This window comes from Galeopterus variegatus, unplaced genomic scaffold (assembly GCF_000696425.1).
Source record: "Galeopterus variegatus unplaced genomic scaffold, G_variegatus-3.0.2 Scaffold1807, whole genome shotgun sequence".
NCBI lineage: Eukaryota > Metazoa > Chordata > Mammalia > Dermoptera > Cynocephalidae > Galeopterus > Galeopterus variegatus.
In genome coordinates, this window is record NW_007727918.1 from 80,992 (window position 1) to 95,423 (window position 14,432).

General features: G+C 34.6%; 1 protein-coding gene across 2 annotated transcripts in view; it reads left to right on the top strand.

The window, feature by feature from the left end:
* Window positions 1-14,432, top strand: part of ATF7IP (activating transcription factor 7 interacting protein) — a 122,434-nt gene that overhangs the window by 45,052 nt on the left and 62,950 nt on the right. For both annotated transcript variants that reach the window (XM_008579094.1, XM_008579096.1), the window contains exon 2: window positions 8,857-10,478. In XM_008579094.1, coding sequence (XP_008577316.1) covers window positions 8,864-10,478 — 1,615 coding nt within the window. In that variant the 5' untranslated portion in view covers window positions 8,857-8,863. The remainder of the gene's footprint in view (window positions 1-8,856; window positions 10,479-14,432) is intronic.

Below are 14,432 nucleotides of genomic sequence, written 5' to 3' on the forward strand. Positions count from 1 at the left end.
GAGGATTATATTTCCCTGCCTTTTGCAATGTGACATGAAGTGTTTCCCCTTGGGAGCTTTTTACTTCCCTATCCCCTTAATGACTAACTTGGCTTTAGCCAATGGAATGTGAGAGAAAGTGGTGTATAAACCATGTCTAAGAAAAACTTTAAAAGCCATTGTATATTGTATGACTGTCATAGTGTTCTTTTCCCTCTGCCACAAAACCTAGATTGAATGGAGTGTGGTGCTTCTTCAGCCTGTGTGCTACAATGAAGAATGTTATTAGCCAATGAAATTTCGGGTTTTTTTTGTTATTGTTGTTATTGCATTACTACCTATTAAGAGGTGACTGCCTGTTAAGAAAGTAAGCTCTTCACTTTTTGGGTTAATAAGAAAAGTAATAACTATTTCCTGGCATTTGAAGAATTTACATTTTTCAGCTTCTTAAAAATTATTCTGGGTGCTTTAATTCACTCAAGCAAAATGTGAAGAATACATTGGTAAATGATTTCTTAAATTCCTGAGGAAATAAATACATGGGCTTCTGTAATTTCACTCCTTATCTGCATAGGTGGTGGTGAAATTTGGTGAGCATAGCTAGGGCCCGGATGGATAACTAGTTAATTTTCTAAGGGGTGTAATTTGATCAATGTATTCTAAAATGGCGTTTGTTGGATCAGGTCAGTTAGTTTTAATTTGCTCATATAACAGAATGATCCTAAAAATACTTAGAGAAGTGATTTTAAGGTATCTTGCATTTTTTTTCACATGGAACATCCTAGAATCTTTCAAAACATAGCAGCGAGTCCAACAAGTTAGACTGTAGTGACCGTTGTGGCTTTGATATAACCAAAATTTCAAGAGCATGATTTGCTTCTGCTTTGTCCAAGGAGTTGCTGGTAAAGCAAACTCTCTATTTCCTTTGTTGTTGGTTAGTTTTAAAAATTTTGTTTGGGGATATTATGTTCCACATTTTGATACCCTAGCTAATTATCAGTATGTTGATGACAGGTAGGAGAGTTATTTGTTGAGGTTTCAAATATTATGGTCACTCATTAACTTAATGTTTGAGTATTCGATAGATAAGGAACAAATTTCACCACTTACTATTTTTTTAATGATGGCAGGATAGCTATTGTCACTGCTTTCATGCCAATTGAGAGAAGAACCATAGCATAGTAGAACTGAAAAATTATGAACTGTGAGTGCTCTGGATCCTTAAGTAAGAGATATTGCTTTGTGAGTGACTGAAGAGATCTTCTGGAAAGCAAGAGAACATGAAAAAATGATGAAAATCTTTGTGGGGCTTTTAGCAGAAGTAGTGAAAGTAGTGGTTATGTTTCACTGAAGCTTTAGAAAAATAATGGATTTTTAATAGAGATGACAAGATATTCAGTATTTAAAATCTTATACTAAATTTGAGCAGATGTCAAAGTGGGCAAACCATCACGTTGTTAGGTTCACCAGTTTAATGGGCAATAAACAGTAAAGGAGATTATTAACATTTATTGTGCAACATGCTGATTATTCTTTGTGATTTTATTTTCAGGAGTATTGCAAAATTCTCAAGCAAAATTTAGCAGTGCAAGATAAAATCATGCAGTTCTCAACTGAGAATGGGGCTCTTAATCAAGTAGCAGAGTTGCATATCTAAAGAGGTTAGGAATCATCAGCATAAAGTGATTATTTAAAAGCAGGTCAGGCCTATTGACAAATATTTAGTTAAGCCATATAATGAAAACAATTTTGAATAAAAAAATTATTTTCTGCATCCAATTATTCAGAAAAATGTTATAGAAATGTCAGTTAATAACATGAATATAATTGGAGTGCCTGTGTCAAAGACAGAAATGCCCCATCCACTTAAATGGTTTTGCTTAATGTTTTCTAAGTTTTTGCTTAAGTTTTATTTTTAAGTATATTTCATCAGGTATTCATAATTTTAAATTAATTCAGTATTTGTGTGTATATTCCTTTTTACCCAACAATCTTGGTACTTAGTTTAAGGCTGTTCTTGGAAAGCAGTATAGACCTTAGTCTATTGAATAATCAGAAAAACCCTATCCTAGACCTGTTATTTAAACAAAGCATCTGTCGTATATTACTAATATGTTTCAATTTTTTTGTTCATCTTTATTTTTGCACCCTCTGGATAGAGCTTTTGATAGAGCACTTGCCCTCATCTGCTTCCCTTGTTGCTGGGCAAAGTCTGTCACTCTGATGTCTGATTGGTTTTAGACAACTATGGCTTAGAGCCAATCAGGCAGTGAATTTCAGTTCTCTTACAGAACTGAAGCATTGGAGCAGCTATTGATTTATTTTTCCTGTGGGGAGATTATATATACTAAGAGTATGGCTGCAGCAAGGTCCCTCATGGGTATGTTTGAAAAATTGCAAGGTACATCTGTAATGAAGGGAAAAAAATGAGGTTTATTTTTAAAGCTTGTTTACTAAGAAAATCTAATAGGTAGTGAATTTGGGAAAAAATATATTCTGGTCACAGATTTTCTATTTATATTTTATAAGATTACATGTAAAGAACTGTCATATGTAATTTAAGAAAAATTTCCCTTCAGTTTACATGAACGTTTACTTTATAATCCACACACTTGTTTTATTGCTTCAAAAGGAGAGCTTATGTAACGTTTTTGTAACAAGCTGTAAAAGGTAGTTAAGGAGAAAATAATGTAGTAATTGTACTTCTATAGATTAATATAGATTGTCTTACTATAGATTGTCAAGAATCAGACATTTAAATTTCATTAGATAAAGTAAACTATAAGTCAGTTCAGTGCAGTAGCCAACACAACACTTTATATCCATAATAATCTTTTGGGTCCACAGTACTATTAATTTTTAGAATCGGAAATCTATAATAATAGTGGTGGGTGGGTATGAAAATAGTCTTGTTAGTTAATTTGAATTTAAGGTTGCCAGATTTTTAGTTACAAAGGTTTTATAAATGTAAGGACTATAGATTTTTCTTCCAGAAATTTACGTTTGAATTTTGCAGATTCTAACCCATTGTGTAGAAAAGTATGTTCTTATGTATTGTCCCTGTCTGATTCATTCCCCAGGTAGAAAACTAATATATATTTCTGGAAACATTCATGGACATTTATTAAAGCTAGATAAATCAAAGTATAAAAGATGGAAATCTTATTTATGTGTGGAATATGTTTAATGTGTAGTATACGGATTGATGATTTTATGCAAACCAAGTTCTAGATTACTTATTTCAGACAAAGAACCACTTTGAAGTATTGCATATCCGGGTTTTGTTTAACTGTGTTTCTCTAACCTTAAAGTCTGTCTCCTGTTGCTGGGCAGAAATCAGAATGCTGGCTGCAGATTGGCTGAGTTTGTGAGCAGTTCTTGAACAGCCACTTAAATTCTTGAGCTTTTTGAGCAGGCAGATTGTAGGCTAAGACAAAACAGCTTCCCTTTGTTGTTTCATAGCTATGATCTCTTTGCTTGAAAGAAGAGTGAAAGGAGTGGGTGGAGGGGGATGAAGCTGAGAAGAAAAAGAATGTTTTCACTTAAAGAAGAGGCTCACTGGGCTTTCCTTAAAAGTAATTGACCAAAAATTTGGAAAAATTTTCCAAGCCATAAAGACTTATTTGCAGGTAACACACCCTTCTCTGGTTATTTAAATATAAATTCCTATAGAAAAAGATTTTATTAGTAATAGTATTTCCCCAGAGTTCTTGACTGAGTATGTGGAGTAGGGACTTGAAAGCGTTTTTTTGACTATCTTCCTCATGAAAAAAACACTTTCAGGAGGAACTAGTTCATCACGTTTTGCAGTTATTTCTAGATATGGCAGACATTTTCTGCTGTAAAATACAAATGCTTTTTCCTGTGAAAATGAATTACAGTCATGTGAAAGCGTCATGATCCTCGTGTTGCCACCTAAAAATGTAGCATTTATTCTGTAGAATAGCTTTATGAATAGCATCTTAGTTCCAGGTGACAGTGTGTAAAATGATCCTTGGAAATGTTTTGTTCTGGTAATACAGCCATGGAGACTTGTTTGCAGGTAAACACACCCTTCTCTAATGTGTATCTTTCTTAAATATGCTTTGCTTATGCAAAATAGATTTCCAACAGCAGACTCCTGATTGGTTTGTAGAGATATGGCTGAACTAGTTTGAACTGGTTGCTCTTGCTACTTCCTTATTGCTTTGTCTGTTTTTCATTATACTTAGAACCCATAAAAGATGTGTTAAATGGCTGTATTGTGCTCCCTTGTGGGTGTGGATGGTAGCTGTTTTGTAATTCTTTTTATAGTACTTTATTATTACTGAACTTAATGGCAGTTTTGTTGATAAAACCAGCTTGCCTCGGATTATATTTATTTTTACTAGATGTTATTTAGTGGTGGCAATTTAATATTTAATGTGGTATTGAACATAGTATTAAATGTAGTATTAAACATGTTGGACTTCCTTTCTTTCTTTTTTTTTTTTTTCTTGCGGCTGGCCGGTATGGGGGATTTTCTAATTCGTGTATAAAATGCCAAAAATATTTTAGAGAAATTTACCTCAGTCTTTCTAGCATAGGTCAAGAAACATTATCCTGAATATACATAGATGACAATGAAGATGATAACATTTATTGAGTACTTACTACGTTCTAAGTGCTTAGTGTGTAGAATCTCATTTAATTCTCACCACATCATCTGTGACAGGCACTGATATATTCCCTTTTAAAGGTAGATGAAACTAAGAAATTGAAATGTTTAAGTAACTTTCTTAGTGTCACACAACAAGTACCTGGGAGATCTGAGATTCAAATTCGTGAATCTGTCTACAGAGTTCATGTTCTTAATTGGGTTACTAAAAGTTACGAAAAAATTTTAAAAGGAATTCTTATTTTTAGTGCAACTGGTGATAACTGCCAGCTATCCACATAACATATCTGAGACATGTTGATATTGTGAGGTCAAAATTGAAAAGAATTGCAGTTCAGTATTTGAACATATTTAAAGGTTAACTTACTACTTATATTATAAATTTAATTATTTTATATGTTTAGAGTCAGCAAAGAAAAATGACTACAAAATTTGTATTTATCTTCTTTGCAGAAAATTTTGCAGTTAGCATTACTCTGGAATGGATGGGGAGGGAAAAACTTTGAAGTTGTAGTTTTAGACTGTAATTAATAACCCTTAAAATAGTCCCTGTGGTAATTTTGCATTGAGGTTTCTGTTTAATTGAAAGGTAATTTTTATGAATAGTTTTATTCAGTTCCATAATTTAAATGAAAAGGCTAGGAAGACTAAGTAATTGGCTTAAATAGAATGAATGCAGAATGTACCACAGTCTAGAAATTCTGTGACAAAGTAGTAGATTCTCAATCTGTACTAGGCTTATTTTTTGCCCTTCAGCCGGAGACCACCAGGAATACACTTGTAATTGAGCAAGTTAGGTTTACTGTTTCTTTTGTAGGGAGGAAGGAATGCTCACCATAGAGAAACTGTAAGGCACACAAGTAAGAGGACGTTAAAAAAAACTTAGTATAGAATTCAGTAATAGTATAGTATAGGGTGGGTTATTTTGGAGAGAATTTAAGGAAGTAGAGCCGTATTCTGGTTTGGGTGATGTCAGGAAATGGGGGCAATTCTATACTGGGGTGGATAGACCGCTTCAAGGATAAAGCTATGATTGATGAAGTAGCCATTATTTAGTGACAGGGGGGATGTTTGGTATTTCATTGGTTGCACAGTGGCTTTGTCTGACTTGAATGTTCTGTGAGGTGGTTTTATGTCTAATAGGAGAAACAACATGACTTAGCTATAAGCATCAGATAAGTTTTTAGCAACATTGAGGCCTAGCTGTTAGCGTCACTTAAGTTCCCAGACATTAGGGACTGGTTTATTTTTTTTTCCTCAAACCAAAGCAAATGTATCCTACCATCATTTCTACTGGTAATGGTGATGTTAAGTGTATAGTATAATGTGAAAGCAATATTCTTGCCTGCTGTACGTCTTAGTCCTTAAAGGACTTTTATTTTATTCCACTACTGACTAGTGACATTGTGTTTCTCCAGAACCAAATTGTTGCTCTCCTTTGCTTGCCTTTATTGCAGTGGCCAGGTGTTAACATAGAAATGATAACAGAGAACATCCTTGTCTTGGTTCTGATCTTATTTCACCATTAAGTTTGATATCTGTAGTTTCTTTATAGATGGCCTTTATCAGATTTAAGCTTCCTTCTAATCTTAGTTTCCTGAGAGTTTTAATTATGAGTCAGTGTTCAGTTTTATCAAATGAATATTCTGAATCTGTTGAGATGATCCTTTGTTTATTTCCCCCCTCTTTTCTGTTTATGTGGTAAATGAAATTGCTTGGTTCCCACCTCCCCCCCTTTTCTCCTGTAAACACCAGAAATTTATTGTCTCACAGTTCTGGAAACTAGAAGTTCAAAATTATAGTGGTGTCAGAGCCATGCTCTCTCTAGTGGTACTAAAGGAAGAACAACTCTAGGTCTCTTTCCTAGCTTCTGGTAGTTCCTTGGCTTGTGGCAATGTGATTCCAGTCTTCACATGATGTTCTCCCTGTGTGCCTGTCTGTCTGTGTCCAAATTTTCATCTTTTTATGAGGATGGCAATAATATTGGATTAGGATCCACTCTAACAACCTTATTTTAACTTGATTACCTCTGTAAAGGCCCTATCCAAACAAGGTCACATTTTGAGATACTGAGGCTTAGGACTTCAGTATGTCTTTTGCGGGGGGGGGGGGGTTGTATAATTCAACCAATAACAGCCTGGTACCAGACATTCATTCAGTTTAGGCAAAACTTGTCAATTGGGCACTGTAATTGGCATGAAATAAAGCCAGAATGCTTCATGACTTCCTCATGATTGACATTGCTTGATTTTTTTGATGTGAAACTATCCTTGTATTTTTTTGAAATGAGTTTCACTTGGTCATAAACCTTTTAAAGAAATACTTCTAAATAACTTGTAGATGAAAGAAGAAATTACAATGGAAATTAGAAGATATTTTAACAGAATAATAATGAAAATATGACACATCAAAATATGAGATGCAGCTAAAGCAGTTCTTAGAGGGAGATTTATAGCTTTATATGTGTTCATTACAAAAGAGGAAAGATTAAAAACTAATGACTAAGATTGAACCTCAGGGAAAAAGATGGTAAATTAAACCTTTCAAAAAAGTAAGAGAAAAGAAATAAGTATTAGAGGAGAAATCAGTGACACTAGAAAGCAGATGGAAAAACAAACATCAGTCAAAATAAAAGTTTGTTTTTTGATAAATAAGTAGAATTGATAAAACTTTAGCAAAACTTACCAAAAAAGAGAACACATTTCAATATATATATATATATTTTGACTTTATTTTTCTTTTCTTGAAACAGTTTTACTGAGATATAACCACATAAATCACCCATTTACAGTATATAATTCAGTGGTTTTTAGCATATTCACAGTTAGGTAATCATCACCACAATCAATGTTAGAACATTTTATTACTCCATAAGGAAATCCTATACCCTGTAAGAGCCACCTCTCATTTCCTCCCAAATTCTCCAGCCCCAGGCAATCACTAATCTACTTTCAATCTCTATAGATTTGCCTGTTCTGGATGTTTCATATAAATGGGATCACTCAGTGTCTGGCCTTTTATGACTGGCTTCTTTCACTCACCGTGTTTTCAAGGTTCATCCATGTTGTAGTGTGTATCTTCACTCCTTCTTATGGCTGAATAATATTCTATTGAATGGATAATTCCACATTTTATTTATCCACTCATCAGTTGCTAGACATTTGGATGGTGTCCAGTTTTGGGCTATTATGAGTAATGCTGCTTTGAGCACTTGTATACAGTTTTTGCATGGACATCTGTCTTTATTCTCCTGGGTATATACCTAGGAGTAGAATTGCTGGGTTGTATGGCATGCCATGTTTAACCTGTTGAGGAACTGCCCAACTGTTTTCCAAAGCTGCTGCACCATTTTATAATCCCACCAGTATTGTATGAGGGTTCTAAATTCTCCACATTTTTGCCAACACTCATTATTCTCTTTGATTATAGCTGTCCTGGTGTGCATGAAGTGTTGTCTCATTGTGGTTTTGATTTGCATTTCCCTGATGACTAATGATGTTGAGCATCTTTTCATGTTTATTGTCTATAGACCATTGGCTTATTGGCTTATTTGTAGAAATGACTGTTCAAGTCCTTTGCCCATTTTTAAATTGGGTTATCTTTTTTTTATTGAATTGTAACAGTTTTTATATATTCTGGATATAAGTCTCTTATCAGATATATGCTTTACAAATATTTTCTTTCTATTATGTGTGAGTTGTCTTTCTTGATGGTAATGTATGTTAATGTATGTACAGTTCTGTCAGTGTAGATATGTCTGGTTGCAAATATAATCTTTCATTACTATTCCTTAATTTTCCCTTCTTTTTCTTTCTATTTACCTCTTTTTCATTTGCTTATTGCTTTTATTCTTGCATTTTTATTTTTCTCTCTCATTTCTTCATCTACTATTCATCTGCTTTTCTTTTCTTTTCTTTTTTTTTTTTTTTATAGTTTCGTATCTCCTCCAGACTCTGCGAACTTCATATTGAGAATGAAAACTAGTCTTTTTTTTTTTTTTAAAAAAAATAAGTTTCTAGTAGTTGGTCTTCTAGTATGGACTGTACTTGTTACCATTTTTTATTACATAAATCTAGTGAATATGAAAATCAACACAGCAAGTATTAAGTTTTCTATATTTCATTTTTTCAAAATTACATGAATTGTGCTGCTTGCTTCTCTTATAAGATTTATTTTTCAGTAAGCCTATAATTAGGTGGCTTCTGTTTCAATTATTAAACTCTTTCTTTCTTTTTTTAAAGATTCAAAATGGACAGTATAGAAGAACCTCAGAAAAAAGTCTTTAAGGCTCGAAAAACAATGAGAGTGAGTGATCGTCAACAACTTGAAGCAGTGTACAAGGTCAAAGAAGAATTGCTGAAAACTGATGTCAAGCTTTTAAATGGCAACCATGAAAATGGAGATTTGGACACTACCTCACCTCTGGAAAATATGGATTATATTAAAGACAAGGAAGAGGTAAATGGCATTGAAGAGATATGTTTTGACACTGAAGAAAGTAAAACAGAATGGAAAGAAACACCCTGTGTCCTAAATATTAATGTAAAAAACAAGCAGGATAATGATTTAAATTGTGCACCTTTGTCTCCTAATAATATAACCCCTGAAGCAGTCTCTAAACTGATTACTGAACCAGCTTGTGATGATCCAGCCTCTGATGATCTGTCTGCTGGAGATCTAGCCTCTGGAGTACTGGCCTTGGGTGATTCTGCCACTGGTGATCCCTCTGGTGATCCCACCTCTGGTAATCCCACCTCTGAGGATCCCTCCTCTGGAGATCCCATCTCTGGTGATCATGCTTCTGGTGATCCTGCCTCTTGTGATCCTGCCTCTGGTGGTCCTGCCTCTGGTGGTCCTGCCTCTGGTGATTCTGTCTCTGGTGAACCAGTCTCTGGTGAAGTGGCCTCTAGCAAACTGGCATCTGATGATTATGCCTCTGATGATCAAGACTCTGGTGTTCTGACCTCTGGTGATCTTGACACTAGAGCATCAGTGTCTGGTGATCTGTCCTCTGGTGATCCAGCCTGTGGTGATCTGGTTTCTGATGATCCAGCCTCAGATGATCCGGCTTCTGATGGACCAGCCTCTGGTGATCTGGCTTCTGGTGAGCTGGCCTCTGATGAACTGGCCTCTGGTGAACTGACTTCTGAATCAGCTTTTGATCCCGCCTTTGAAACCGGTTCTGTACCAGTCTGTGAACCCGTTCCCGAAACTGACAATACAGAGCTGAGTAGCAATAAAGATGATGATTTTCTTGAAAAAAATGGGGGTGATGAAAAGTTAGACCAAATTCAAAGTAAGGACTCATTTGATGAGAAAAATAAATCTGATAGTAATATTGATGCTAATGAAGAAACTCAAGAAACAGATGATACAACTATTAGTTCAGATCTACCTCCTGAAAATGAAAAGATGGTAGAGGAAGATACTTTCACAGAGCTTGCTATTGGAGAAGAGGCTATATCTAGCAGTATGGAAATTGACCAAAGTGAAAAGAATGAAGATGAAAATTCTGCAGACCTTGTAGAAACCATTAGTGAAAATGTTATAAAAGATGACAAAAATGAGAATATCTTGAAAAGTACAGATTCAATGGAGACAGATGAGATCATTCCTATTTTGGAAAAGCTTGCACCTGCTGAGGATGAACTTCCTTGCTTTTCTAAAACTTCTCTCCTTCGAATTGAGGAGACAAATCCAGATTTGGAAGAGAAGATGGAAGGTTCTTTTGGTTCTCCATCTAAACAAGAAAGTAGTGAGAGTTTGCCCAAAGAAGCCTTTTTGGTTCTCTCTGATGAAGAGGATATTTCGGGTGAAAAAGATGAGTCTGAAGTTATATCACAAAATGAAACATGCTCTCCAGGTTAGCAGATTATTTAAATTTTAAAGATTTTTATTAGCTTTTTTTTTTTTTTTTTAAGATTTTTATTAGCTTTAATGAACTGTTTAATAAAAAATTCTTATAAAGTTTTTAATTTCTTTTAGTTGAAAAAGTTTTCAGAGAATGTTGAATGGTGGTGACTCTATAGAAGGATTTCTTAAATTTGTAGATTCTTAACTTCATAGAGATTTTTATTAGCTTTAATGAACTGTTTAATAAAAAATTCTTATAAAGTTTTTAATTTCTTTTAGTTGAAAAAGTTTTCAGAGACTGTTGAATGGTGGTGACTCTATAGAAGGATTTCTTAAATTTGTAGATTCTTAACTTCATAGAATTCAGAATTACAAAGTACCCATTCTGTGCGCAGCATTGTGCTTAGTGCTAAATGAAAAGGGAGATAAAATAAGTAGAAAATATGTTCTTTGCTTGTATGGCTGATAGTCTGGAAATAGAGATAGGATGGATCAGCATAACACTGAGAGAACAATTTAAGTTATTAATTAATTAATTAATTGGTCAGAATTCTAGCAATTGTTCTTTTTTGCTATCACTTAGTGAACAAATAACTTAGTAATTTAATTTATTGGATACAAGTGTAACAATATTTTCAATTAATCTTCCCAGTGAAATCTTTTTTTTTTAAATGTTCTTTGTTCGGGGAATGAGACCACCATTGTTGGAAGCCAGAAACCCTGAAGTCTTATTATCTGTTTGATAAAGACTGCCAGTTTACTTCTTCATTCCTCTTGATTCTACCCTGCCTATTCTCTTCCCCCTCATCTTTTTTTTTAAAAGATGACCGGTAAGGGGATCTTAACCCTTGACTTGGTGTTGTAAGCACCACGCTCAGCCAGTGAGCGAACCGGCCATCCCTATATGGGATCCGAACCCGTGGCCTTGGTGTTATCAGCACCGCACTCTACCGAGTGAGCCACAGGCCGGCCCCCCCCCCTCATCTTTTGATAGGTCTCCCTGTAATTCAGATCTCTTTGATTTGATTATGTCCCTCTCTTTCATTAGATCCCTGTTACTTTTAGGTTAACACCAAACTTCTTATATGAAAAGTATATAAACTTCATGATTTGTTCAATAGCTACCTCTCTCATCTTTTTTTATTATTCCTCAAAAAAAGGAGAATAAGAAAAATCCTACTTTGCTCTCGTGGTCAAACTCAAACCATTATTCCTGTATGAAACCTTCTCAGTCTCTCTTAGACCGGCATGAATACCTTTTTGTTCCCATTGTGTTAGGTCTCTTAGACTTAAGATATGAGAGGAGTGATCTTGCTAGCATGAAACACACACAGCATGTGTTTTCTAGTTTATTCAAAGAAAAAAATAGGAGGCAGGCCTAGGAGACACAGAGGAAAATTTTTCCCCCAATGTATCATACCAGTTTTTGGAGATAGAGATTTTTTTCTTATTAAAGGATGACTTTTCATTTCTCAAGAGCATTCACTAAACCTATATGTAGAGAAAGGTCAGATCCTTCTTGGTTCTGGGGATTTGAGGATAAAGTTTAGTACTTGCCCTCAGGATGCAGACAAGAATTAACTTATAGGCCATTAAATACAAGGCCGTGAATATGTTAAATTGGTTAAATTGGCATTCTGGGAGTGTTAGAAAGGGGTAACTTTATAAGAATACAAAATATATTCAGGGAAGCCTTGCCTTTCAATATCTTTATAACATAGGGTTTTAATGAGTGTAATTCTTTGTAATGGCAATTCTGTCCTACTTCCTCAGGCCAAAAACCTTGGAACCATTCTTATTTTTTCTCTCATACACCCTTATCCAGTCTATCAGGAAATCCTGTTGACATTATGTTTGGAATAAATCTAGAATCTAGTTCATAACTTCTATCTCCCCTGCTTTGAGCCATATATATCATCAGGCCAAAATAGTACCTGGCACACAGTAAGTGCTCAGTAAATATTTGTAGAGTGAAAGAATAATTGATAATGTAAGAGAAGTATATCACGGAGGACCTTGGTTATGATGCTAAAGCACTTTGATAGCACTGGGAAGCCACTGAAGAATTTCAAGCAGAGGAGAATGATATTATGAAATTTACATTTTTGAAAGATAATAGGTAACAGTGTTCAGGCTGAACTTCATTCAGTAAATACTTATTGTGTGTCATGGGGCTAGTTCTTAAAAAAGCCTTATGGTAGTTTGTATGAGAAAAGAAAGTCGTAGCATATTGCAGCTTATGATTTAATGAGTTTATACAGTTTTTTATGTTACAATCTTGATTTTGCACATCATCCCACACAATGCTGTTAAATACAGAGAGGTGAATATTAAGCCATTTATGGTGCAAACTTTGAAAATTCAAAGTTGGGTACATTTTTGGTTACTTGCCTTAAGACTTTAGTCTGATGGTATGCTATTAGCAGAGTAAGTTTAGAAATAGGTTTAATTTCTTAGCTGGTAACTAAAATTTGTTTTGTGTCTTTTTCCCTTCCTCTAAAGGAAATTTTGTGTATTGTGGGTTTAAGTATGATTTCTTCATTGGTTCTTAAACTGTACTATGTTCTCTTTATATGGCAGTAAAACCTGTTGCATGTCATTTGTGTTGCTTTATACTTACTCAGGTGTTCCCTTCATCAGTTTCTTAATTTATGACTAATTTTTAATGTCTGTGTACAAGTGCTTTTTGATTGTTATTCTGGGTTGAACGAGGTCCACTGTAGATTCTCTGGAGGATTTGTGGACAAAAATATTAAATATGGGGCCTTACCCCTCTCTGTAGAATCTTTTAATACCATTTTGCTTATCCCAAGTTCTTTCCATTTCATAAAACTTTAGCAAAAATTTTAATTCTATGAATTTGTTCTCACATCTTAATGAGTATTTTGATTTTTAAGTGTTGGGAATCCATTATATATGCTTGGCATATCTAGAAAATGGGAATGGATGATAGGAGGAGGTTTTTGAGTAAAATGAAGGAATCTCAAGTTAAGGTTGACATATCTGTAAGAGAAGAGCAAGCTAACATGTGCATAAAAGAGACGGACCAAACCAGGCCAATTGAGTCTGCTGTGTTCTGGATGCTCTGGCTTGCAGTTATCCTCATTGGAGCCATGACTAATTTTATGCTTTGATTGATGTGAGGAATTGCTAAGTAAAGATTATGTAAACCTTTTATCTTAAGCAATCCAATTACTCTGTGTCTCTGGGGACTAGGAATCTCAGGAGTCTCAACCCTCAGTATTAAAATCAGGAAGATTTGGAAAAATATTTATAGAAATAAATGTGTTGTAATGACTTTGAGATTTATCTACAAGAAAGCAAAAACATTTTTATTTCATTGAAACGGGTTGAGAGATGAGATCTTCAAACATAAAGTGCAAAGTGTAGTAAATGGAAAGTTAATTTTTTAATACTCATTTATTTTATTTTATTTTTTATTTATTTTTTTAAAAGATGACTGGTAAGGGGATCTTAGCCCTTGGCTTGGTGTTGTCAGCACCACGCTCAGCCAGTGAGCTAACCGGCCATCCCTATATAGGATCCGAACACATGGCCTTGGTGTTATCAGCAGCGCACTCTCCCGAGTGAGCCATGGGCCAGCCCAGTACTCATTTATTTTAAAGTTCAAAAGTTGTTTACTAATCTTTATGTACCGTGTTAGTTTTATTTTATCTTAGTGTGAAAAAGGTATTTGTAGAGCCTTAATAGGTTCATCAATGATTCTGTCTTTGCCTATTTGCAGCTAAAAGGTCTTTTAAATTGTTTTACTCTTGACTCCCGCTATTGGTTCTGTTGTGACTAAAACCCTGTTGTATGGATAAGAAATGTCATATCAAAATCTTGATATAATGCTATATACCTTGTAATTGCTTATTTACTATTAGTTGCAGAATATGATGAACCATAGCATGCTTTATTGAAGCCAGTTGCAGTGATGTAAGGGGAAAAATAGAAGCATATT